Raw genomic sequence first — 26,820 nt, 5'->3', positions numbered from 1 at the left:
CAGGCTGGATGGGGCCTTGAGCAACCTGCTCTAGTGGAATGTGTCCCTTCCCATGGCAGGGGGGCTGGAACTAGGTGATCTTTAAGACTCCTTCCAACCCAAACCATTCTGTGAGTCTATGCACTTGCAGGAGGGTGAAATGATTGAAGATGAAGATTAATGCCTTGAGGTTTTTTGTTTGGTTTGGTGTTTTTGATGGGTGGTTTGTTTTTTTTTTTTTTTTGGTGTGGTTCCTGTTTGCTTTCTCTAAATCAGTTTTTACTACTTTTCCTTTTAATCTGTTACAGGGTTGAGCTATCTGGAAGATGAAGTGGTGGCTGCAGCTGCTGTTCTTTCCCTGTATTTCCTTGATCTGGCACACAGAGGCAGAGTTCTTCACCTCCATAGGTATGGAAAGAACCAACATGTGATGTTGTGCTGTAGCTAATGTGATTGCCCAAACTTCCCAGCTTTACAGCTGAAGCTTTCTTCAGCTGGCCCTATCAAACACTCTCTGCATTTGGGGAAGAGTGGCTGGAAAGTTGCCTGGTGGAAAAGGACCTGGGGGTGTTGGTCAGCAGCTGACTGAAGATGAGCCAGAGTGTGGCCAGGAGGGCCCACAGCATGGTGGCCTGGATCAGCAATGGTGTGGTCAGCTGTGGCAGAGATGTGATTGTTCCCCTGTGCTCAGCACTGGTGAGGTTGTATCTTAAATACTGGGTTCAGTTTTAGGCTCCTCACTCCAAGAAGGACATTGAGGTGGTAGAGTGGCTCCAGAAGAGGGCTACAAATCCGTTGAAGGGTCTGAAGGACAGGTCTGGTGAGGAGCAGCTGAGGGAACTGGGGTTGTTCAGCCTGAAGGAAAGGAGGCTGAGGAGAGACCTTCTCAATCTCTAACAACTCCCTGAAAGGAGATGGAGCCAAGTGGAGGCTGGTCTCTTCTCCCAAGGAATAAGTGACAGGATAAAACAGCCTCAAGTTTTACCAGGGGGGGTTTAGATTGGGCATGAGGAGCAGTTTCTTCCCCAAAAGGGTTGTCAAGGCCTGGTCCAGGCTGCCCAGGGCAGTGTTGGAATCCCCATCTCCGGAGGGGTTTCAAAGCTGTGTAGATGTAGTGCTGACAGAGCTGGTTTAGTGGTGGCCTGGCAGTGCTGGGTTAACAGCTGGACTCAGGCCTTAAAGGTCTTTTCTGTAACTCCATGGCTAGGAAAAGCTGCTTTTCTACATCCTGCATGCTGTTCTGCATTACAAGTCTTCATTAGTTCCCCCCATTAGTGATATTAGAGATTGATTAACTTCAACAGGCTGTTCTCTGGACTGTGCTTTGAGCTCCATGAAGTGGCAAAATTCCAAACTCCCTGCGGTTTACTTTGCAGTGTTGTGTGGAAGGGCTCAAGAGTTCCATTGCCACCCTCCTGCACTTGCTCCTGTGCTCTGGAATCACCAGAACACTTTTTAGCTCCATGTGCACTATTGGGTTCTCTTTTTTTTTTTTTTTTTTCCTCCCCTCTAAATTCAACAGCTGTTGTACAGAGTTACTGTGAGGGATCACCTTTTCTCTACTTACCTATTCCTCAACCTCTCCTAACTGAGAATAGCACTCCCTGCTGACTTCCATCTGCTTTATCATGCCTCCCTCATAATTACTTTGGAATGCTGAAACTAAAGCTGTGGCTGCACTTAGAAATCTCATCCAGTCTTTGAGAAGCAGAGTTTGTCACAGCAATTAGGACTGACAGGCTGGCAAGTTCCACTGGTGCTAATCAGGAGAGTCTGTGTGTGTGTGTGACTCTAAGCATGAGTCTGAAATTCCTCTGTACCTCCTGTTAGGTTATTTCCACAGTTACCCTTACTGAAAAGCTGTGGTTTCAAGTGATGCCAATGATTAGACAATTTATTGGTGTGACCTAATCTGTAGCTGTATGTAGAGCCAGATGCTTTGGCAATGTTTGGATCTTTCATTGCTTTGACTCAATTAGTGTCAAATCTTTCTTTTGCTGCTCTTCCTTATGACTGTAACAATAAAAGTAATTCAGAGGCAGTGGAAGGGTCACAACAAAGCCACAGTTTTGGGCCACTCACTCCAAGAAGGGCACTGAGGGGCTGCAGCAGATCCAGGGAAGGGCAACAAAAGGTTGTGAAGGGTCTGGATAACAGGGCTGATGAGGAGTAGCTGAGAAAAATGGGGTTGTTCAGCCTGGAGAAAAGGAGGTTGAGGGAAGACCTTCTGGCTCTCTGTAACTCCCTGAAAGGAGCTTGGAGTGAGGTGGGAGTTGGTTTCTTTTTGCAAGTATCAGGTGATAGGATGAGAGGAAATGGCCTGAAATTGCGCCAGGGTAGGTTTAGTTTGGAGATTAGGAACAATCTCTTTGCTGCAGGAGTGGTCAGGGTTTGGAACAGGCTGCCCAGGGAGGTGGTAGAGTCACCATCCCTGTAGGTGTTCAAGAAATGTGTGGGCATGGCACTTGGGGATGTGTTTTAGTGGCCACAGTGGTGTTGGGTTGATGGTTGGCCTTAATCTTAAAGGTCTTGAAATTGGAATTTCACCAGCCTCTTGAAGGATTTAAATGGCAGACCTGTATGGATCTAGCTTCTATGGGTTAGTCCTTGAAGTACACACCCCTAACTTGTCTGTTCCTTGTGTGATCTGTCTTCTCTGCTGCTGGAAACTGTTCCTTTGCTGAGGTGTGATTAACTCTTGCTCATGTTTTAGGTCAAATGACTGACTTGATTTATGCAGAGAAAGACTTGGTGCAGTCTTTAAAGGAGTATATCCGAGCAGAAGAGAGCAAGCTTGCTCAGATTAAAAGGTAAGGGGAGAGCTTTTCTTGCATAAGGGTGGCACAATGGCTTGTCTGTGTTCAGTGCCACCACACCTGTGTCACCACTCTTTGCTGCTAGGCCTTACTGGCATTTCCTCAGTAGCTCACCATAGTGAGCCCATAGATGCTGACTTGGTTGTGGTTTGTTCCCTTAAATCTGCAGAGAGGGGACCTTGTTTCAGGTGGTATTTAGTCTTTGCTTGTTTAGAAGCTGTTGTCTGCTGGGCTCTTCCCACTTTTCCCTGTCCTTGTGTCACAGTGTTTCTGTGGAGAAGACACTACTTATGTCAGAGGAGCCTTGTCCTTGTGAGTTAAACACTTCTGAGTGTCATGCTCTGTGCTGTTTCACAGCATCAGCGCTGCTTACAAGGGCGAAGTGTGACAGTTGCTTTTAGTGGAGCACACCCCAAATCCCTGCCATCCTTCCCATGTGGGCTTTGTCCTCAGGGACACCTCTCCTGACTTGTTCTCCAGTCACCGACCTGGTGACAGCACAACTCAGACATTACCCTGTTTGCTTACATGCCTTGGAAGGCTCTGACTGACAAACAAGGTTCTGTGTACCTCAGGAAGCTTGTTAATACTTTACTAGCTGAAAGTAATATCTAATGGGGTGTGACACTAGAACAGCCTGAAGGAGGGCCAGGTTCAGATGAGCCAAGTGCCTCTAAATGGAGCCATGCTTCCCAAAGAGCTTCTTAACTCCAGGCTGTATGTGGCAGTTTGATCTCTGAGGGTGTAGGGTGGGGAAAGGGCAGTGAAAATAGAGGCATTCCTTGTCACTTGTGTGCACAAATGGCCATGTCTTGACAAGCTGCTCTTGTGAAGAGGTTTCCTTGTTTAGGGCAGGGCAGATTGCCCTATTGCTCCAAAAGGGGTGAAAGAATAACACAAAAATGGATTGGATAGTCATGGAAAGTTTAAATGGAAAAGCAGTTCATATACTACAAAACTACAAAGCATAATGGTAAGCATAGCAAAGCACAAAAAGTTCAAAGAAATTTCTAGTCTAAGCTTAACACACAAGTTCCTTTACACCAGATGAAAAACCCAGCACTTTCCTTTTCCCCTCCTGGGGTTCACCAAAAACCCCAGGGCTCTTTCTTCCCCCCTGCCTCATTGCTAGGCTGGCTTCAGGCTGGCCAGGTCTCAACTGCCCCCCCTTTTTACCCTAAACAGGCCAAGATTGCACAGGGAAAAAAAAAGTTACTCAGGCCAAAGAGGCCTGGGATACTCCCCCATCATTACCAGATGAGAGAGTGTCTCTCTCCCGTGGGACCAGAGGGTAAAGACAGACAGACAGTAACTTTGCAGCCAGATTTATAAGGGTGCAGGATTTATGGGTAGAAATACACTGTTTCCTCTGTCTACTCACTGGGCTGGGCACTCTAGACACTGGAGGGCTCAACTCTGTGGCTTCTTTTTTGGAGGTGTCCAGCCTAAATGGCCACAAGAGGAGATTGCTTTGCTTTTTCTCGAGTGATGCTAGAGAGAATGTCAGTTCAATCCATGTAGAATCATAGAGTTCCAGGATTCTGTGATCTCCTTGTTTTCTGAAGTGCAATATGCTGAAAACTGATGGCTAAGACTCACTGCAAGCAAGATATCTGCCTGCTGTAATGAGGTTTCAAATAGTAAGCAGGGAAACAAATTATTTCAAAAAGAAAGAGTTGTAGTTGAGAAGGCAGTTGAATTTTATCCTTGTGAAGTTGAAACCTTGAAAGGTGATTAGGATGGTGAAAGGAGCCATAAATTGATTCTTGTGTAATTAGAATGACTTCAGGTGGAAGAGGTGTTCATAAACTGTTCTCAGACTAAGGGGTGTGCTTCTCATTCTGCTTTGGCAGGGGGTTTGGAGTGGATGATCTAGAGGTCCCTTTCAACCTCTAATATGCTGTGATTCTGTGATTCCAGCTGGGCTGAAAAAATGGATCTTCTGACTAGCAAATCAACCTCTGATCCTGAAGGGTACCTGGCACATCCTGTCAATGCGTATAAGCTGGTGAAGCGTTTGAATACTGACTGGCTGGAACTGGAAAACCTAGTTCTTCAGGATACAACAAATGGTAAGGAGTTAAAGGGGAGCAGAGATCAGGAGGTCACCTTACAACACAGCTGCTTGTCCTCCTTGGAATATAGAAGCTGCAAACTCAGCTGTGGTTGAAATGTTATTGCCAAGTTTATTGACTGGCCTCTTGTTCACTGGTTACCCAAGTGAGTGAAACTTGCCATTGAACCATCTCAGGACTCCAGCTCTTCTCTCTTATCCCTGTTACAGTACAAGCTGTTAGAGGAAAAGGGAAGAGTAAGCTGGACTAAAGCTGTTTACACCTAGTCTAGAGCTTTTTGTTCCTTTATGTAAGAACTTACTCATCTGCTTTCCCAATCTGCTGCTTCTCTTGGTGATCTTTAACCATGTTAATCGACAGACAAGATTTAAGGCTCAAAATAAGCTGTGGAGTGAATTGGTGAAGGAATTCTTACCAGCCCCTGCATAAACAGTTGGAACACATTGCAGTCAGTCTGTTCAGAACAGAGTAATACACAACTGCTGTCTGTAAACCTCTCCTAAATCAAATGTTTCCAGCACTAATCATTGCTTTTGCATCATATTGTCAAAATGTGTGCTTGAATTTGCTTCCATTGCTTAATTTCTTTTTTTTTAATGCAGGTTTATTTTTACTGGACTCCTTGAAAATAAAGGAGGAGAAGCTATGTTTTTAGGCAGAGCATTGCATGTTTTACCTTTCTGCATATGTTCAAGTTTAGACACTTGGAAGCTTTTCCCAGCCAAGATTTTTATTGCCTTTTGGAATAGTCTTCCTAGATGGAAATAAAATGCTTAATTCTATTGAGTTCTACTCTCTTCAATTCTGTTTCTAAAAGCTTCTCTTTCCAGTTCTGTTTGCTGCATGAGTGGAAATGGCTGGGTGGTTTTCCTTCAGCTGGTTGCCTCCTCTTTGCCCCACCAACCTACTGTGTGACCTTAAGTTTGTGTAACACATTTAATTTTATTCTTCAGTGGCACCTGGTTTTACTTGCCAGGTTTGAAAGCCTCTTACTTACTAAGGTCCAACCACTATGTAAGGAAACCTGGATCAGGGTCTCTTCCTTGAGCTGAGAGGTGAAAAGCTCTTGTGGCTTTACAGGTTAGAGTACAGAGTCTGAAATGATTCTCCAGTACTGTGCTCTGCAGTTGTCTCTGGGGATATTGCAAGAGAACTGATGAAATCCATTAAGTCTTCATGCCAGAAAGAGACATTACAGGAAAATGAGGCTCATTAAATTCTCATTGTGCTTTAGTAATTTTGTGACAGGAGAAAACTTGAGGGGTTTAGTTGTTTTCCTTTATCTTTTGCTGTGTTTCTTAAAATGGAACAGCCAGCAAGGGTTTCATAAGTTGAAAGCCTAATAAGAGGCTTTAAATCTGGATTATTTGAACTTCAATTCCCAAAACAAATCAGATGTTTCCTCTTCTGTACTAATCTGGTACTGATATTTCTTTAGACTCTGGCAGTAATATCTTTCCCTCTTACTGCAAAGGCTTTATTGCAAATCTTACAATTCAGCGGCAGTTTTTTCCGACTAAAGAGGATGAGACTGGAGCAGCAAAGGCTCTGATGCGCCTGCAGGACACCTACAAACTGGATCCTGAAACTCTCTCTCGTGGAAATCTGCCAGGTAAGTACATGAAGGTCTCCTCTGGCTTAAAAGGAAGTGGTGATATCCTCAAACTCTCCCCAAAAGTCTGTTTTCAGTCATGAGGCAAGACCATGGTGCTGTGAGTCCATGTGACATAGGTGCATGAGGATGTGTCTACTTTGGCACTTGGAGAACAACCTTGAGGCTGTCCCTGCCAGGTCTGCATTGACCAGCTCTAGCATATTGTTTTTTTAATTAGCATTGTTTTACAGAAAAATGCTATTTTTTTATAATGACTGTGCCAAAACTACAAAGGAGGACACATTTTCTTGTGCAAGTAACCACCATTGGTACTTTCTCTCCCTAATAACAAATGAACCAAGGGAAGGAGCTGGTCTATAACTGATTGCTCTGATGGCTCTTCAAAGCTTGGCTCTGTTCTTGCTTGCTGTGGTCTTCCATTGAAGCATCAGTTGAAGCACTTTGCCCTTTGGAGGCTACAAAGATGTTGGGGCCAGACTCTTCTCAGTGGTGCCCGGGACAGGACAAGGGGCAGTGGGCACAAACTGGAACCCAGGAGGTTTCCCTTCAACTTAAGGAGAAACTTTGGTGTGAGGGTGCTGGAGCCCTGGAGCAGGCTGCCCAGAGAGGTTGTGGAGTCTCCTTCTCTGGAGAGATTCCAAACCCACCTGGACAAGGAGATCCTGGTCAAGCTGCTGTGGGTGCCCTGCTTTAGCAGGAGGGTTGGACTGGATGATTGCCAGGGGTCCCTTCCAACCCCCCACCGTGCTTGGATTCTGTTGTCTGTGGGAAATGGTAACTAATGGGTTTTGCTAGAGATGTTTTGGAAGGTGCAGAGATGTGTTGTGATGCTTCAGTGTTCTGGCAGCCAAGTCTTGATGAGTGTTTGTTGCTGCTGCTCAAGAGAGGCTCAGTGAAGCGGGTTATGGTTGCTAGCAACACAGTTTACAAACTGAATAGGCTTCATTCCAGTGTGGGTAGATGAGCTGACAAAACAGTTCTGGTGATTATCTGTAGGTTATTAACAATGAGCTGAAAATGAAGTCTTATCTGTGCATCTGCTGAGCTGGAGCTACTGGAAACCAGTGCACAGTTAGTCAGTGGATACCCAGTTTGTATAAATAACCATCAGGTTGCTTATGCACAAATTTGCATCTCCTATCTTAGTCAGTCTTCTCTGATCATTTTAACAGTGTCAATTTGTAGGTTCAGTGAAATCTGTGAAGCTGTTAGTCTGCTTTGCTTTTGTCTGCAGCAGTATCTTAACACAGCTTTCTGTGTTAAACTCCTCTTGGTTTCCAAAGGAATGCCAGAGAACTATGAGAGAATGTTATCTGTCATTCTGAAAGTGTTAAGTTTGGTGTGGAACCAAAATGAAATACTGTCGAAGCATTGCCTTCTAGATGCCCTTTGGATGATAAAAACCTGTATTTACAGATCACAGAATGGTTGGGTTGGAAGGGAACTTAAAGATCATCTGGCTCCAATCCCCTGCTGTGAGCAGGGACACCTCCCAGTAGACCAGGTTGCTCAAGGTCTTGTCCAGCTTGGCCTTGAATACCTCCAGGGAGAGGGGACATCCACAACCTCCCTGGGCAGCCTGTTCCAGTGTCTCACCACCCTCACTGGAAAGAATTTCTTCCTAACCTCCAGCCTCAATCTCCCTTCTCAAGCTTCAGTCCATTTCCAATTACAAGAAGTCCTTGTAAAAGGTTCCTTCCCACCTTTTTTTAGGCCCCCTTCAGGCACTGGAAAGCTGCTCTAAGGTGTCCCTGGAGCCTTCTCTTCTCCAGGCAGAACAACCCAAACTTTCTCAGCTTGTCCCCATAGGGAAGGTGCTCCAACCCCCTGATCATCTTCATGGTACTGCTCTGGACGTGCTCCAGCAGTTCCCTGTCCTCCTTGTGACTTCCTCAATGTGACCCATGTATTTGAAGACAAAGATATTTCTGTGTGGATTACTTAAAAGTATCTCTTTGTTTTTAGGAACAAAGTACAGATCCACTTTGACAGTAGGTGACTGCTTTGGCATGGGGAAGACTGCTTACAACGATGGGGACTACTACCACACAGTGCTCTGGATGGAGCAAGCCTTGAAACAGCACGACGAGGGGGAGGACACAACAGTCAGCAAAGTGGAGATCCTGGATTATCTCAGCTATGCTGTTTTTCAGTTTGGGGATTTACACAGAGCCATGGAGCTGACCAGACGCCTCATATCCCTTGGTAAGGAAACAAACCAACCTGTTCTAGTGCTGGAGAATGTTGCCAGCAACACAGCCCAGAGCAGTCATGGCCTGTCCATATTGGTGAGCTGAGTGGAACATCTCCTACCAGATGATATAGAATAGGCACAGGTCCTGGAAAAAAAGAAAGTCTACTTATACATGAGTAGTACAGATGAGGGGTTGACCTGCAGGAAAGCAGCTCTGCAGGGAAGGATCTGAGAGTGCTGGTGGACAAGTTCACCATGAGCTAGCAATGTGCCCTTGTGGCCAAGAAGGCCAACTGTCTCCTGGGGTGCCTTCAGAAGAGCATGGCCAGAAGGTCAAGGGAGGTTCTCTTCCCCCTCTAATGTGCCCTAGTGAAGCCACATCTGGAGTCCTGGGTCCCCTTCTGGGCTCCCCAGTTCAAGAGAGACAGGGAACTACTGCAGAGAATCCAGTGGAGGCTACAACAACGCTGAGGGGCCTGGAGCATCTCTGTGAGAAGGTGGTTTAAAGGTTGTCTCAAGGGAAGATCAAGAGTACCATGGACTTGGGCAGGCTGCTGTAGCTTCTGTGAAGTCCTACTGACATCACATACTCTTCTCTTACTCCTCAGTGTAGATACACTGATGCTAGAAGAATGTTCTGAGATTTTCATTTATTTGACTATTCTCTCTGCTCTGTTCCTAGCTTTCTCTCAACTAAACAAATAAGACTCTGCCTCCTTCCTTCACTAGAAAGGTTTAGCCTCCCCAGTTAGTGTTAATATCTCCTGTTCTGTATTTATGATGTTCTAATCAGCTGTGACTCTTGGTTTAGATGTTAGCTGCATCCTGAGTGTGGGTGAAGCCTTTCTGTCTAATTTCTGCAGGCGCTGGAACGCAGATTAAAATCTCCAAGGGTATGGATATGTGTTGAGTCTAGCTCCTTCTGCACTGATTGGCTCCAACACTGATAGCAGAATGCAAATCCTTATCAGCACCAAACAGTGGAACAGACTTGGCAGTCCCTCTGGGAGCAGCAGCTTCCTCTGCTCTGGGCTCAACTTCCTTATCTGGCCACTATTAGCCTGTGCTCTGAGTGGTGGCCTCCTGGATTACTTAAATGAGAGAAACACAACAAGCTTGGCAGGATCAGAAGGGAAAGAGACTGTTCTAGGGGCTAGTGTCTAAAACAGGTGAGAGTTGTACCTTCTTATTTGTGCTGGGTAAAGATTTATTGATGCTGTTTATTGATTCATAGAATGGTTTGGGTTGAAAGGGACCTGAAAGATCATCTAGTTCCAACCCCCCCACCATGGGCACTTCCCACTAGATCTCAGATTGTTCAAGACCTCATCCAACCTGGCCTTCAACACCTCCAGGGAGGGGCCATCCACAACCTCCCTGGGCAACCTGTTCCAGTGTCTCCCCACCCTCACTGGAAAGAATTTCTTCCTAATCTCCAGTCTCAGTCTCCCCTCTTTCAGCTCAAAGCCATTGCCCCTTGTCCTGTCACTACAAGCCCTTCTAAAAAGTTCCTCTCCAGCTTTCTTGTAGGCCTTCTTCAGGTGCTGGAGTACCTGAAGTCTCTCTGGAGCCGTCTCTGGGTTGAACAGCCCCAATTCTTTCAGCCTGGCCCTATAGAAGAGATGCTCCAGCCCTCTGATCATCTTGGTGGTCCTCTGCACCTGCTCCAGCAGTCTTGTGTGCCTCAGACCAATGTTGTTAATAAGTCACTAAGGACAGGTCCATTGATGCTCATGATTCAGGATACCTCCTGTGTATGTGTGTTGGACAAGTACAGATGGATGCTGTGGGTGGACTGTTAAGTGCTAACACACACCTCTTGGCTTCCTGACTTTGCAGGAGGGCTTTGGAACTGCAGGTTATGTCTGGGACACCACCACAGTCCTTGGTCCAAGTGTGGTGGTACAGTGTGAATGAGAAGCATGAGGGAGGGAAGGGGTGCAACAAGTAGATGAGCTCTATAATCTGCTCATTTAGGGCAGAAATGGGCAGGGGAGGTTTAGGTTGGAAAGGGATTTCCAAACACTGAAACAGACTCCCAAGGAAGGTGGTTGAATCTCCATCCCTAGAGGTGTTTAAAAGCTGCAGAGATGTGGTGATGAGGGACATGGTGTAGCCCCAAACTTGGCAGAGTTGGTTGGAGTTGATGATCTTAAAGGCCTTTTCCAACTGAAAATTCTATGATTTGATAAAAGCTGAGAGAGCAGGAGGGACATGAAGACAAATCTGCTTTTCTTCTCTTTCTTGGATACAAGTGTGGTGATCAGTGTTCCCTTAAAAGATTCTCTCAGACTCTGCCTACCTTCCCTCTGCAGAGGCAAACTTTCCAGTGCCAACTGGAGCCAGTGCCTCTGTAGTGCCTTAAGAAGGGGAGAGAATTACTGCTGACTCCAGACAAAGACTTGTTTATCCTAACAGTTCTTGAGGCTGCACGAATCACTGCTGCTGTCCTTTTCTTCTCTCAATGAAGACAGTACCCACGAGCGAGCAGGCAGCAATCTGCGGTACTTCGAGAAGCTGCTGGAGAAGGAGAGAGAAGAGGAGGAGAAAGAGAAGTCAAACAAGACCATGCCAACTACAGAACCAGTGGTGCAAAGTGGTGCTTATGAGAGGCCTCTGGACTACCTGCCAGAGCGTGATATCTACGAGGCCCTTTGCAGAGGCGAAGGGGTGAAAATGGTAAGAGAGAGGCAAGGCTTTGCAGGCTGTGCTCCCCTGGCGTCAGGCTGATTGAGCTTGCTGGGGGATTTTACCCCCTGGGAAACTGGTTTTTCAAGAGAAAATTAGAAGTAGTTCTGTCCAGGCTGAGATTTGTACCTTGTGATTTGGCCTTTCTTCCCTTTAGACAGAAAACCAGCTCTCAGCTGTGCCTCTTAAAGGTTGTTGAAAATAAGTCTCCTTTGACTGTTCAACCATTTCAAATGCTGGCTGAACCAAAGTGCCAGCAGGCTTTTTCCACTGAGAGCTGGTTATACTTCACCAACTTCTCAATCACTTCATTTCATCTCTCTTTGCACCTTAGAATTCTGTTTTGACCAGCCAGCCTCCAGTATCTCAGGTCATAGAATTGGTTTCGTTGGAAGAGATCTTTAAGATCAAGTCCAGCCTTCAACCTAAGACCACCACAGCCATCTCCCAACAACCATGACTTTAATTCTCAGTGCAGGGAAAGAAATCCATCTGCTCCATCTGCACAGTCTTCATTCTGTGAACCAGACTTTCTTTACAGCTGGCTGTTTGCATAATTATGTCCTCAATCTGTAACCCATTATGGTTTAGCTCTCCTCAAGGTTAGTGTTTCAGATGTTGCTCAGTGGTACCCTGAGTGGCAGATGTTGGCTTATTTGCAGTAATTGCAGAATCACTTCATGCTTGCCTCTGAAATTTGCTGGTCAGCTGATGACTTTTGCAGCGTGTTTGGAATGGAGCCTGTTTTGTTTTGTCTGGCTTGTTTCAGTTCAGGAAAAGTGCTTGGGCAAACAGTGGCTTGTTTTTTTTTGTTTGTTTTGTTTCCAGACACCTAGAAGACAGAAGAGGCTGTTCTGCAGGTATCATGATGGAAACAGAAACCCTCACCTGCTCATAGCTCCCTTCAAGGAGGAAGATGAGTGGGACAGCCCTCACATTGTCCGATACTATGAAGTCATGTCTGATGAAGAAATTGAGAAAATCAAACAACTAGCCAAGCCAAGGGTAAGCTTCCCTTCTTTCCATCTCACTGCTCATTCCATGCTTTAAGCTCTAGTAGCACAGAGTAGGCAAAGGATTTGAAAGATCTGGTTTCATACTACAGATGGTACACTGCACCTGTGAGCCTAAGGGAAACCATTTCCAAACTGCTGGGTGATGTAGGACCATAAAGCCCAGTCTCCTGAAGATATTTATGCATTGTTGCACTTCCTTTGCAAAGCTCTCAGTAAATGGATTAGAAACCTTTCAGGAAACTAGGGACTTGGACCTGCAGAGGTGGATGACTGGCTGGTTTACAATCATAGGAGTAGTGTCCAATAGACTGCCTGCCTTTTGAAATGGAGCCAAACTTCAAAATGTTAAAACAGCTGAAATACCAACAGAGGTGGGAAAAGGTGGGTTTTGTCTTTTTTTTTTTTTAATTGTATTTTTTTTATTGGGGCAGAAATTTGGGATTGCATTTTTTTTTTCTTCAGGTATCCTGGAATCCACTTGCTGCTGTTCTAAACCATAGTCTAGACAGGCATAGAGGCAGGCTCTTGCTATGCCATGATGTCTCCAGGAGTAGGAACTGTAAATGTAGTGTTCTCCTGAAGCCACACACAGCTCGTTGGCATTAATGTGATACAGTTAAGAGTGGAGAAATCATTTGTGCTCTTAAGTAATTCTCAATCTGGGACACTTGGGAAGGACAGAGCAGTTGTAAGGATGAATGTGTAATGCAGTCATTCTCCCACAGCACTTACTGCTGGCTTTTCCACCTAGACAGCTGTCTGTTGGGAAGCTGTGACTGCTTCACAGAATCCCAGCATGGTGGGGGTTGGAAGGGACCTCTGGGCATCATCCAGTCCAAGCCCCCTGCTAAAGCAGGTGTGCCCACAGCAGGTTGCCCAGGATTGCAATGGCCAGGGGGGTTTGGAAGCTCTCCAGAGGAGACTCCAAAACCTCTCTGGGCAGCCTGCTCCAGGGCTCCAGCACCCTCACAACCAAAGAAATTTCTCCCCCTGTTCAGATGGAACTTCCTGGGTTCTAATTTGTGCCCACTGCCCTTTGTGCTGTGGCTGGACACCATTGACAAGAGTCTGGCCCCATTCTCTTGCTGAGCATAGATCAGATCCCTTCTCAGGCTGCTCTTCTCCAGGCTCAACAGTCCCAGGTCTCTAGCCTTTCTTTCTCACAGAGATGCTGCAGACCCCTCAGAATCTTTGTAGCCTCTGCTGGACTCTTTCCAGTAGTTCTGTCTCTGTGCTAGGTGTAGATCCAGCTGAAAAGCAGCAGGTTTGGCTTGAGTTCTAGTGACTCTGCACACAGCGAAGCAGCTGCTTAATGCAGAGCTAGTCATTACCTTGTCTGATTTTTCTGGAGGTGGAATTTCCTTTCTAACTGCTTTCTATGAGGCCCAAAGGTATGGCAGTGTGATGAAGCAGATGCTGCAGCTTTTGTCAGGTCTGAGGCAGCTGTGAAGTGAAAGCTTCTGTTTTTTCTAGAGCAGTGGTATGTTTTAGCACTCCTCTAGCTACTGCTGTGAAATGTGGTACTAAAATACCAGTCAAGAATCTCTCCTCTGTGTGTGTTTCTAAATGTAAACACAAATAGTTGGAAACAGACTGAGAAATTGATGCTTCCTAAGAACATTATTCTTGTGGGATGTTTGTGGAGCTGGACCTCTGTGACTGCCAGGCAGCTATGGGAGTGCTGGCAGAACACTCCTGTCTCTGTGAGCACTCTCACCTCCATAAATGGAGACTTTTTCCTATTACATCATACTACAAAACTTCAAAAGCCTGAGATCAAGTGGAAACATTCAGCTGGAGCATTTCACTTAATTTATTTTATCAAATTAAGCACATTCTAAACAAGGCACCTATTTGTTTATTGCTTGGTTTTCTCTTTTTCTTCTCAAAGTTTTATGGAAAGGCTTGAGTTTGTTCACTGAGATTTGCTTGTTACTCATTTCAGAGGGAGTCCTTGTGTAATTGCTGTGGTGTAGGAGTAGGTAAATGGTGTAGTGTTAAGGTTCAAATGCAAGTTTTCAGTTAAAGCAACACTCTTATTGCCCTTTCTTTTTTTTACCACATCTGTCTACAGCTCAGCTGCAGGAACAGCTTTAAGTTCTGCAGGAGTGCTGAAAGCATGGAAAATGCAAGTCCTGTAATGAAATGGTCCTTAATAAATACAGCTTCTTTTCAGCCAGGAAATTTTAGCTGGTAGTCATGGAAGCCTTCAGACAGAGCTCTGAAGCAGTGTGTTAGTTTTGGGCTCAAAGATGAGCACTTCCTTTGTTAGAAAATGCAAGAAACTTCTGCTTTTGGCTCCAAGCACTTTCTAACATTATCTGCAGCTTAGCCTTGCCAATGCCTTTTTTGTTTTGTAGAGACACAACATCTGTACCTGATTGAGGAGCTGTATTCAAGTTGGTTTTCATGCTTGTTTTGCAAAATGCAGTCACTTCTACTCCAGTTCCAAAAAGCAGTTCCAAATTTTCAGGCAATACGTAAGAGCTGACTGGGAAGGGTCAGGAGAATTCTGAACTGTATTGGTGTGGATTGGGGCAGGCCTGCCATGGAGATGGGAGAAACTTAGACCCAAAATTCTGGGTGTTGCCTGCAATACAGGCATGCCTGAACTAGCAAAAACAGGAATATCTTTGCACTCAATGCTAGAGGATTTCAGCTATGCAGAATGTCAGGAGGGAAAGGCAGCACAACTACACATAGACTAAGGGGAAGGCTGAGTGAGGCTCTGAGCAGTGTTATTGATGATTCCTCAAAGCTCAGCAAATGCCTCTTAAATGGCTGCTCTGTCCAGCCAGAGAGGGAGCTGGTTACACCAAGTGAGGTATAGATGGTACTCTGCCCTAGCAAGGCCACATCTGGAGTACTGGGTCCAGATTTGGGCTCCCCAGTGCAAAAGTATGAAGGACCTACTGGAAAGAGTCCAGCAGAGGCTACAAAGATGCTGGAGCATCTCTGTGAGGAGGAAAGGCTGAGAGCCCTTGGGCTGTTGAGCCTATAAAAGAGCAGCCTGAGAAGGGATCTGATCAATGCTCAGCAAGAGAATAGGACCAGACTTTCAATGGTGCCCAGGGACAGGACAAGGAGCATTGGATACAAACTGGAACCCAGGAGGTTCCATCTGAATGTGAGGAGAAACCTGTTTGGTGTGAGGGTGCTGGAGCCCTGGAGCAGGCTGCCCAGAGAGGTTGTGGAGTCTCCTTCTCTGGAGAGCTTCCAAACCCCCCCTGGCCATTGTGATCCTGGGCAACCTGTTCTGGGTGCCCCTGCTTAAGCAGAGGGGTTGGACTGGGTAATCTCCAGAGGTCCCTTCCAACCCCTACCATGCTGGGATTCTGTGTATCTTAAATGAAGAAGGCTGCCTATTGGGAAGAGAAGATCTGCAATAACATGAGTGCAGTCAGGTTTATTTGAGTTGTGGTTTATTTAGATCAGCTGCTAGGTGGAGAAAGGAAGCAGGCATAAACAAGCTTGAAAATGGCAGCAGAGGGAAAAGTTTGGGAAGCTAAATTTTATGCCCAAAGCTGTGCCTCACTGTACAAGTGAAGAACAACATTCAGTCAGCCTGGCTTTTCTCTTATGATTTATGCAGGAGAAATCTGGAATAAAATAACAGTGAGTCAGAATTACAGCAGCAGCTGTGCCAGGAACTCTTGTATGGGAACAAGACAGCTGACATGGGTTGTAAAGCTGGCTGGAAACTCATTTGAGGAAAACTGAAGGAAATAATGACTGTATGCTCTGTAGAAAATCCAAATGAAAAGGCCCTCTGTGACCTGTAATTAAGTGGAAGGAAGGAGACATGATTTAGGGTGTTTGTGGTTTGCAGGAGTTAAATTTAAATGTGGTCTGAGTCCAGGCAAAGAAAGGAGTGTCCCAGTTCTTGTTCTCAGCTGCAAGTATAAAACCAAAGTGACCTGCTGTTAGGCTGGCAGCAATCTGTCACTCTGACACCACAGCAAATCTGAGCAGTTGTGCCAAGTTCCAAATTTGTCCTACAGATGATGTGGCCTAAGGGTGGTGATTCATGACTTGCTGTTTAAAACACATAGGTGAACTGTGCCTCTGCAGGGTTACCTTCATAACCTAGTAACAGATCTCAAACTGGCTCTGAGTGAGGTGTTCCAAGCATCTTCCAGCTACAAAATGAGTACAGTGATGTTGAGTTGCCCTCATGAGTTTTCTACTGTTGTGGATTTGCTTGCTCCATCATTTCTAACTCATTCTGTAGGATTTTTCACTTGTCCTTCAGCTGAGAATGAAATTGGGGTTTTGCAGTCTCCACGAGGAGCAGGCTGGTTGAATTTAAGGAGTGTCCAATGAAATGTTGGAACAGGTTGCCCAGGGAAGTGGTAGAGGCCCCATCCCTAGAGATATTCAAACTTAGTGGGGCTCTGAGCAACCTGTTGCAGTTAAAGATGTCCCTGCTCACTGCAGGGGAGTTGGACAAGATGGCCTTTGAGGGGGGACCCTTCCAACCCAATACATTCTATGATCCTCTCTTTGCCAAGAGCTTTGGCTTCATATGTTGTTAACTGTTGTTGTTCCCTCTTGCTAACATTGACTCCAGCTGTCTTAAAAAGTACCTTCACAGCCTGTTCAGCTTGTTTTAGGGTAGATATTAGAAAGAAACTCTTCCTCCTGGGGGCAGTGAGACCCTGGAATAGGTTTCTGAGAGAAGTTGTGGATGCTCCAAGCCTGGAAGCAGTCAAGGTGAGGTTGGATGAGGCCTTGAGCAACCTGGGCTGGTGGAAGGTGTCCCTGCCTATGGCAGGGGGTTGGAACTAGGTGATCTTTCAGGTGCCTTCCAACTCAACCCATTCTGTGATTTAATGCATCTCATGTCTTGTGCAGTGTCAGACTTTTCCTGGGGTCAGGTGCAGGTGATGGATGGCTCTTGTGTTCCTGCTGGTACTGTTCTGTAGCATGAAACCAGAACAAACTCTAGGCCAGAGCTGTAAGTTTCATCCAGTGCTGTGTTGAAGTTGGATAAATCAGGTGCTGCTCTTGGTAGAGATGAGAGAGGATTGCTTGTGCTAACCTGTACTTGATGTGTTTCTTCCCCCCTGGGGTTCTTTTTTTGACACAGCTGGCACGAGCCACAGTCCGTGATCCCAAAACTGGTGTCCTCACAGTGGCCAGCTACAGGGTATCCAAAAGGTAAGCATGGGGAAGGGGCTTGTGCTGAACAGCTGTCATCTGCTACCTGCAGCTCAAAACTTACAACAAAAGCTTGCACAACCAAATGAATATTGTGTCCAGTTCTGGGCTCCCCAGTTCAAGGAGGACAGGGACTTCTGGAGAGGCTACAGCAAAGGGCTACAAAGATGCTGAGATGACTGGAATGTCTCTCTTGTAAGGAAAGACTGAGGGAATTTGGGCTTTTTAGTCTGGAGAAGAGCAGACTGAGAGGGATCTCATCAATGCTTAGAAAGCCATAAAGGATGGGTGTCAGGAGGGTGGGACCAGTGGGGTTTTTTTTTTTTTTCAGTGCTGCTCAGGGACAGGACAAGGGGTAGTGGGCATGAAGCTGAACATAAGAAGCTACATCTAAACACAAGGAGGAACTCTTTTAGGTTGAGGGTGATGGAGCACACTGCACAGAGAGATGGTAGAGTCTCCTTCTCTGGAGGCTTTCAGGACCCAGCTGGATGTTTACTTCTGTGATCTTCTGTAGGTGAACCTGCCTTGGCAGGAGGGTTGGACTTGATCTCCAGAGGTCCCTTCCAACTCCTACCATTCTGTGAAATCTGTGGAATGGCTCTTTTTGGCCATCTGACTTGATTTCCAAGAATTCTTCTGCCTTGGGAAATGGTTTGTGGTGTCTGGCATCCCAAGCATAACATGTTTCAATCCTTCCCTTGGCCTAGCTCGTGGCTGGAGGAAGATGATGATCCTGTTGTGGCTAAGGTCAATCAACGAATGCAGCAGATCACAGGACTAACAGTGAAAACAGCTGAACTGTTACAGGTTGGTACACTTGGGTCAGATTTCATCCTGGGGAAATTAGCTGCTGGCCAGGGTGGTCTGGTGCTTGTGCAGAGAAAATCACAATGCTGGCTGTTAGCAGTGTCTCTTGGGACTTGTGTTGTCTGACTGCAGACACAGAGCAGGTCATTAAGGTGTTTTTGAAGAGTGTGGGGTGTTCCCAGCTGCTGCAGGCTGTAGAGACTTGGAGATGGATGTTCTGTGTGCCAGAGGTGTGGGGATATCAAAGAAACAGAAGATAACTTTGTGCAGCAATCTGTGATTTGCCAGGTTGTTTTGAGGGAATTACCTGCCACTTCCTTCCAAGTCTGCAAAAGCCAAGCCTCCCTAGCTGAATCTTTCAAAGACCCAACTATGTTCTGGAGTCCTGCCATCATCTCAGGAACTTTGATCTTTGGCTGTCTGTTGGGGAGAGGAAGGAGAGCAGAAGTGGTACAGCCCTGCCAGAATAGCTGTACCTTGGCCTGTTCACTGCTGCTCTTCCTCCATGCTCCTCGAATTCCTGTGCTGGAGTCCTGTTGATTCCTGGCTATCCACACAAATATATAATTGTGTAGCAACCTGGGAGACGCACTAAAGGCAGCCTCAGAGTGAATAAATCATGATGTGATCTTCAGCTAAAGTGAGTGAAGTGATGTTTTTAAGCTGCTTTGAGCCTTCTCTGTTCCTGGATGGGCAAGTAACAGAGACAACAGATGTGACACAGTTCAATGTTGTCTCCTAGTTAGGACTCAGATGCTGGAGAACTGCATGCACTCAACTGTCTCCTTCAGAGGAGGAAGCAAGAGTGTGGTCAAACTATTGCTGAATTCATGTTAAACAATTGTAGTGATAAACTGGAGTGCTGCCACTGAGAAACACTTGGTGCTGAGAAACACTCTCAGCAAAACCCTTGAACTAGGAAAGGAAGAGAGCACTTCAGTTGTTCCTCATCTGTGTACCTCATTTCTGGCAATCTAAAGAGGAGTGTGCTAGAGATACCAATCTTGCCACAAAGGTCTGCTTCTCAGAGCACATTTTGGGTTTCTGAGAGCAAATGCTCTCTCCTGCAGCAGTCACTTTGCAGTTCAGTGATCTCTATGCTTTCTTCTTCCATGCTGCAGGTTGCCAACTATGGAATGGGAGGACAGTATGAGCCACACTTCGATTTTTCTAGGGTAAGATCATGCTTTCAGTTATTTCTGAGTGGGGTAAGGAGGGAGGAACAGTTTGTTTTGAGAGAAATAGGACCCATTTTCTGTGAAAGCCTTGTTTCTGTATGGCCCTGTTGCATGGGTGGATGATAGCTTTTGAAAAGCCTTTGCACTGCCTTCTCTGATGCTGAAAGTTCAGGAGAACAACAAACAACTCTGCCTGCTTATCTCTGTCACCTTGGTTTCCAGCACAGTATAGAGACACTAAAAGACAGACATGCAGCACTCAAATATGCTCATTTCAGTACTTTATTCAGATGCTGAGGTCTGCAAGCCCTGGCTTGTGAATCTGAGTTGTTCTACTAAGCTTCTGAGTTCAGCAAGGCTATCCAAGTCCTCCTTGGGTGGATATTTTGAAGGAGCTGGCTGAGGGGGACACATCCTTCCACTCTCCCATTATGGAGACCTTGAATCATGCAGTCCTTCTGGCAAAAAACCCTTAGTGTGGCTGCAGCTAGAAGGTCTGAAGAGGCTTTGCTGGGTTGGTGATGCAGTGAGCAGGAGAACTTGCAACTAGTGGGTGTGGAATCCGCACTAAGCACTAGAGGGCTCTACCTGGCAGTTAAAAGCTCTGGTTTGGTGCATTTAGGAGGAAAAGAGGAGCAGGTTCTTGATTGCTGCCCTAAACCAATGCATGCTCATACTGAGGAGCTATGGTGACTGGTAATTTCAGACATAAAATCCATATGATGTCTTGGTTTCCAGTAGAACCATGACATTTCAATGGAACCTGGCTTCACTGCTGTCCCAGGGATTTTTACCTGGTAGAAGGGATTGCTGCAGCCACAGCAGAAACCATTTATCCCTGTTTAAAAGAATAAAAATGAAAAACTGCTGAACCTCAGTACTGTGGAAGCTCATATTCGTTAGCTTTGGCCTGTGGAGTCAGTTCTCCTGTTAGCTTGAAGGCTGCTTCATTTCCTGAGTCAAGTTGAATGCTCTTAAATCCTCTTCAAAGCCTTTTGAACTCAAGGATCTCAGCCATCAAATTAGCCAGGGTGAACTTCACTTTTGGATTAGACAGCTGAGGCGGAGCTCCACTTGGAACATAACCCTGGCTGCAGTCATCAGCTGAGACAAGGCAATCGTGGAATGTGCCCTAGTTTTGGCCTGGTCCTCTGGGCTCTCTGTGCATCACAGATTGCAGGATTGAATGCTGAGGTACTGCTGTGTCTCCCTGTCTACAGATCAGCCTTGCAGCTCTTTGTTCCCTCCTCAAACAGAGACACTTTTGTAGATACAACTTTAAGGTTTTATTGGTTGCACAGAAGTTAGAGAGGTCTTACAGAGTTCAGAAGTATGTGGCTGGACCTGAGTCTGACAGCAGCAGCAGAAACCAGGGAGTCCTCTACATCTCAGTGCACTTATGTTGGCTCTTCTGAATTGAATTGGTAGATACAAGAGCCTTGCTGCTTTGGCAAATCCATTTCAGAAAGACTTTCTTGAAATAGTCTTCAAGGAGACTGAACAGCTAAGAGGTGGTGGCTGGGATTTTCTTTGCTGTTTGTCTTGCCTGATACTTATTTCTTCTTTAAATGTTAAAGACTATTTGGTTTGTGTAGAAGGCTGCACCTTAACTGCCTCCTGGCTGAACTTCCTGACTGTGAGCAACGTAAATAAACCTTAAATTGCCTTTTTTTTTGAAGGGAGGAGAGAGACACTGGCATTCTAGATGTTCTTTCCGTTTCTAAACTGGCACCACCACGATCTTGTGCTTCAACAAATGAAACTCAAAAAGTGTTTCCTACAGAGGAAAGACAATTTGATCTTTTTGATGTGGTCCTTTAGTCCTAGACAGCCAACCACCTGAAAGAACTTGATCACAAATCTAGGACTGCTATTCTGCAGTCCTGCCTGCTGGCTCAAAATGTAATTTCTCTGCTCTTTGACTCCCTACTACATTTACAAGACTCCAGCGTATCCTCTGAAGCCCACTCTGAGTTTTTCACGTTCACCTCAGTTGTTGACTTTGGCTCCATGTCCGGTTACAGTCATGGCCTGTTGTTAACTTTGTGGCTAACATCTGTGCCACAGGCCCTGAAAACATTTTCTCCTCTGCCCTAAGAATTGCTTCAGTGCTGCTTCTCCTCACAGCCTTGGCGTGCTGCGTGCATGCAGCTGTGCCCCGTGGCTGCAGTTTGTAATGGCTTTAATTATCCCTTTTCTACTCCAGCTCTTTAAATGGGGCTTTAAGGACCTCTCTGCAGGGCTACCCTTGTGTAAGTGTAGCGTGAGCCTGTTTGGAACCTGGGGTTAAAGTTGTTGTCTGTTACAGCGACCCTTTGACAGCACACTCAAAACGGAAGGAAATAGGCTAGCGACGTTTCTTAACTATGTAAGTACCTCTGGCTTGTTGTCTGGCAGCTTTGAACTTTGCAGCTATTCTCATTTAATTTTTATAGAAAGATGAGCCAGATGCTTTCAAGCGGTTAGGGACTGGAAATCGTGTGGCCACTTTTTTAAACTATGTAAGTATGATGATCCTTCCTGCCTTGAGCGTAACTCTCAGCAGCACCTCCTTGCCAGCTTGTGCAGTGGGTTAGCTGCAGAGATTCCCTGGCATCTGGAAGTAGGGGGTTCATTCTTCTTGCAGCATCAGGTGCTGTCCCATCTGAGTTGACAGAATTCTGGTGGGGTTGTTTTCCTAACCTCAGAGCAGAAAATTTTGGATATAGGGCCCAGATTCCATATAGAGGGAGTGTCAGAGAAAGGTTGGACTGAGTGATCTTCAAGGTCTTTCCCAGCCAAAATGATTCTGTGATTCTATGACTCCCCTTTTGGCTGCTCTGCCATGAAATCGTTGACTTCATTGGACTCCTGTTGGTGGGAGGGGAGAATTTGGCTGTTTTCCCACAGGCAAGTGCTTGAGATACCCAGGTGGTACTCTGAGAACTTGTCTATCAGCCATTTGCCATCATGTTCTTCCACCACTCTTTGACAGCACTTGATGTTGTGGTCTGTCAGCCTCCATTTCAGCTGTTTGTCCAAGCAGAGCTCCTCTGGCACAGCTGCTGCTTCAGCAAATGGAGGAGACAGAGCTAATAAACTTGCTGCAACTGGGTTACAGGTGCAGAATGGAGAGGATTCAGTAATTGCATGCATTCCACAGCCTGCAGACCATGTACACTGCAGTCACAAACCTACCTGCCACTGGTGCTAGTGGTCTAATGCTTTCACAGTGGTTTTCTGGCAGTATTTTTAGCTGTCAACCTAGGGTATCAGTAATTAGGATCAGGTAGTCTTCTATGGCTGACTTTTGAGTGATACAACTTGAAATCTCGAGTGTTGCAGTGAATCATTTATGGCTGAGCTGCTATTTTGAGTGTGAAATGCAGCTCAAAACAAAACCAGCAACACTTTCAGCTTGATATGGCAGGGGGAGGAAACAATCTCCAAAGCTAAAATCAAAATAAGACAGGTAGGTGTGAAATACTCTGCTGCTAAAAGGCTTCAGTTTCCACTTGTCTCGATCTGTGTTTTATTGGCCTCTGAGACTTTTGGAGAAGCCTTAGTGCACAGCTCTTAAAAAAAATGGGAAAAAGTAACTTTTTTTTCTTAAAATAAAGGGGAGGAGCACCTCAGCTCTATAAGAGGAGAAGAGGGGAGGGGAGAAGCCCCTGAGCTCTGTAAGAGGAGAAAAGGGGAGAAAAATCTGCTTTCTGTAGAAGAAAGGAAAAGGGAGCATCAAGAGATGAGGAGGAACACCTGACTTGTTTAAAAAAGAGAAGCAGCTGATTTCTGTAAAATGGTGATGAAGCACCTGGTTTTCTGCCAGTTGTACATGGTCACAGGCAGTTTACTGTCACCTGTAGAGCACACCAGACATGTCCCAACACCTTACTAAACAGAGTGGTTGTGTGGCTCAGCTGTAGGCATTAACTGGCCAAGTTGCATGCAGCTGCTTCTAGTTGGAAGGGGCAAAAACCTGTGCACCTATGGCATCTCATGCCCTTTTATTGTAGGTACCAAGCAGGAGGACACCAGAGTGGTAATGACATCTGTTTTAAACAGAAATCCAAGTTTCAAGAGAGAATGTGGGGTCTTGGGGAGTGTGTTCCTTGTAGTTGTGATGTTTAAATTTGGTGGGAGCTGGATCTGACTCATTTTGTTAGAATCTGATCAAAAACTTCCTGAAATTAGTGGAAAGGCAAATTTAAATAGGAGTTTTTCCAGGAGCTCTGAGTTTTGGATCAAGTCTAGAGTTTGTAGTGAGTCCATCCTTACTGATGAATTCAGTTAGGGTTAAAGAACTTGTGACAGGACGAGATGGCTTTAAGATGGAAGAGGGAGATTAGGAAGACTGGAGATGAGGAAGAAATTCTTCCCACTGAGGGTGGTGAGAAACTGGAACAGGTTGCCCAGGGAGGTTGTGGATGCCTCCTCCCTGGAGGTGTTCAAGGCCAGGTTGGATGAGGCCTCGAGCAGCCTGGGCTAGTGGGAGGTGTCCCTGCCCATGGCAGGGGGGTTGGAACTGGATAATCTTTAAGGTCCTTTCCAACCCATTCTATGAAACTCATCCCAGTGTAGCAGAGTGAAGCCTGGACATAGATGCTGTTCTTCAGACTCACATATCTGAAGGCTTAATACACACAGCTCTTACACCACTCAGGTGCTTTATGCATCACTGGTGAGCATAGAAGCAGTGCAGCAAGGGAGGTTTGCTAATAGCTGGGGTAGTGTTTTGATGTGGTTGACCAAAATGCATAAACTACATGGTGGAAACCAGTTCCAAAGGCATGGTTTGAATTTCTGAGGAAACCTGTGGTTTAACAGCCACTTAGTTGTTTTCCAAATTGGATCAGCAGCTGGGATGGAATTCTTGAAACTGATTTACTCTGAAGTCTTCTCCCTTGCTCTAGAGCATTATCTTAACTCTACAGGTACTTAGCTTCTTAGGGGTAATTGTGCAGCAGATTGTGTACAGTCTAGACAAAGTATTGAAGAGAAGTCTTTAGCTGAACACAAAAGCTTCAGCAGCAGGTCCTGTTTGTTCTGCAGTCCTTGCTGGTTGAAGTGCATCCTTTTCTCATCAGGTGCAGACAGAAATCTGTCAGGGCTTTTGTTGGGACTGTGTGTGCCAAAAGCATTGTAAATAAACAGACTCTCTGGGTTTTGTTTTCTTAGATGAGTGATGTAGAAGCTGGAGGAGCTACAGTTTTCCCAGATTTTGGGGCAGCAATATGGCCCAAGAAGGTAAAGTTCTTTGTTTGCTTGGTTTCTCCCCTCTCCTGTTCCTGTCTTGTCCTCAGCACAGTCCTGGGTCCATCAGAAGTCACTAATGTGACAAAGTGAGCTGCCTGACAGACTGCTGTGTTTTGGGGCAGCTGGAGCTGATCTTGTGGACTCTGGGGCTGCTTCCTTTGTGAACAGTTTCTGGGTCAAGCTGCTGTTAATAAAACCCTCTTGTGTCCAGCTAGAAATCTTTACTCTGGACATGGCTGAATGAGGGGTGGGTCTAAGGGGTTTATGTGCTGTCAGTGGTGGCCTGTGTTCAAGTGTCCACAGGAGCCTGCAGCTGACTTTGTCAGCATTCCCCCAGCCCTTACTGACCCTGGCTAATTATACTGTCTGGGTTCTGACTAATCAGATCTGATTTCACTTTCCAGGGAACAGCAGTGTTTTGGTACAACCTTTTCAGAAGTGGTGAGGGTGATTACAGAACAAGGCATGCAGCTTGTCCAGTACTAGTAGGGTGTAAATGGGGTAAGTAATGCTCATTTAAGAACAAAACCTGAAGTAAGGCAAAGCTGGTGATACCCTGAGCCCTTAGAGCAGCATTTAATAAGCTGGGTGTTGCCATTTTCTCTCCTGCAGTCACTTGGCAATAATGACAGCTCCCACCAGCAATATCACACAGTGTTAAGCAGCTGTATTGTTCAGCTGCAGGTTTTTCTAGTGGGTTTGGCTTGTGTCAAGGACAGCACAAAGTGTCACTGGGTTTGTGTGGTGTGTCAGCATAAGGATGACTTCAGTTATACCTTGGCTAGTAACAGGTCTGTTCCTGCAAAGATTTCCATCCAAAACAGTTCTATAGTTCTGAGAAAAGACCTCTAAGATCATCAAGTTCAACCATCATAGCCATTCAGCCATCTCTTTCCTGCAAGAGTGGTCAGGACCAGGGAGGTGGTGGAGTCACCATCCCTGGAGGTGTTCAAGAAATGTGGCCATGGCACCTGGGGACATGGTTTAATGGCTGTGGTGGCATTGGGTTGATGGTTGTACCAGATGTTCTTAGGGGTCTTTTCCAACCAAAATGATTCTGTGATTCTAAGTGATACCAAACCCACAATGTGCTGCTCTGTTGCTGTAGGCACCGGAACTGTGCAACTGGAAAGGTTCTTTCTTCCCCAACCTTTTGCATCTTTCTATGTTGGATTTTTTTTTTTTTCCCATGGGATGGGTGGAGAAGTATAAGGAGGGATTCATAGAATGGCTTGGGTTGGCAGGGACCTTAAAGATCACCTAGTTCCAACCTCTGTGGCATTGGCAGGGACACCCTGCACTAGACCAGACTGCTCAAGGCCTCATCCAAGCTGGCTTTGAACACCTCCAGGCTGAGATGAGATTTTAGCTGAATTAAGCCTCTGGGTTGTGGTGATGCATTCACTGCATCCATGATGGTAGCTAATTTAATGTCCTTGTTCCACAGTTTCAAACAAATGGTTCCATGAAAGAGGAAATGAATTCTTAAGACCTTGTGGGAGAACAGAGGTTGACTGAACCTCACCCAGCTGCAGGCCTATCTGTCTCCTTTTCTACTGTTGTTGCTTCCAGTTCATTTCTAAGAAATGATCCATCTTTTCCTCCAAGAGTCCTGGCACTTTACTCAAAATAAAAATAAAGGACAACAAAATATGTAACACTTGTGAAGGAAAGCAAATGGCATTGTACACACACTCGTGGTTTGGTTGCTGTTCTTTCCATGGCCCCTTCCCCACCATCCTCCTCCTTCCACCCTCCCACCTTTCTCTGTGCAAGCAGTGCTGCGGGTGAGTCAGAACATTTGGGTGCTTGGTCTTGTGCCTTTTGTACCTCAGAAGATTTTTAGATGTTAAATATTTCTTTGAACCAAAGTTTGGTTGGTTGGTGGTTGTGTCGTTTGTTTGTTTGTTTGTTTGTTTTTAAACAAACCCAAAGTGTCCATGTTGATGTTATTGTATTTCTATGGAGCACAAGTTTTGAAACAAAAATAAATGTTCTTTCTCTAAAGTGACTCAATTCTGTGTCTTTGACAGGTGTCAGTGTTTGGCTTTAGG

The 26,820-nt window shown here is 45.7% G+C and overlaps 1 protein-coding gene across 2 annotated transcripts; it reads left to right on the top strand.

The window, feature by feature from the left end:
• Positions 1-305: 305 nt before the first annotated feature.
• On the top strand, positions 306-26,284 carry P4HA2 (prolyl 4-hydroxylase subunit alpha 2). 2 transcript variants are annotated; one of them, XM_054389081.1, is made up of 14 exons: positions 306-387; positions 2,693-2,789; positions 4,716-4,867; positions 6,345-6,482; positions 8,451-8,690; positions 11,150-11,358; positions 12,196-12,372; positions 17,473-17,543; positions 18,254-18,353; positions 19,475-19,528; positions 21,967-22,032; positions 24,689-24,757; positions 25,171-25,267; positions 26,214-26,284. In XM_054389081.1, the coding sequence occupies exons 1-14, from the start codon at positions 306-308 to the stop codon at positions 26,282-26,284; spliced, it is 1,623 nt and encodes a 540-aa protein (XP_054245056.1). The 2 variants fall into 2 exon arrangements, with proteins under 2 accessions (XP_054245056.1, XP_054245057.1); XM_054389082.1 differs by lacking the exon at positions 21,967-22,032 and adding an exon at positions 21,840-21,899.
• Positions 26,285-26,820: the final 536 nt, after the last annotated feature.

Source organism: Indicator indicator, chromosome 18 (assembly GCF_027791375.1).
Source record: "Indicator indicator isolate 239-I01 chromosome 18, UM_Iind_1.1, whole genome shotgun sequence".
NCBI lineage: Eukaryota > Metazoa > Chordata > Aves > Piciformes > Indicatoridae > Indicator > Indicator indicator.
This window is presented reverse-complemented; position numbering and strand designations above follow the sequence as displayed.

Coding starts and splice junctions, on each gene's coding strand:
- P4HA2 (XM_054389081.1), top strand. CDS start 306: ATGAAGTGGTGGCTGCAGCTGCTGTTCTTTCCCTGTATTTCCTTGATC. Junction 12,373..17,472: donor AACAACTAGCCAAGCCAAGG/GTAAGCTTCCCT, acceptor TTTTTGACACAG/CTGGCACGAGCCACAGTCCG. Junction 24,758..25,170: donor CAGCAATATGGCCCAAGAAG/GTAAAGTTCTTT, acceptor TTCACTTTCCAG/GGAACAGCAGTGTTTTGGTA.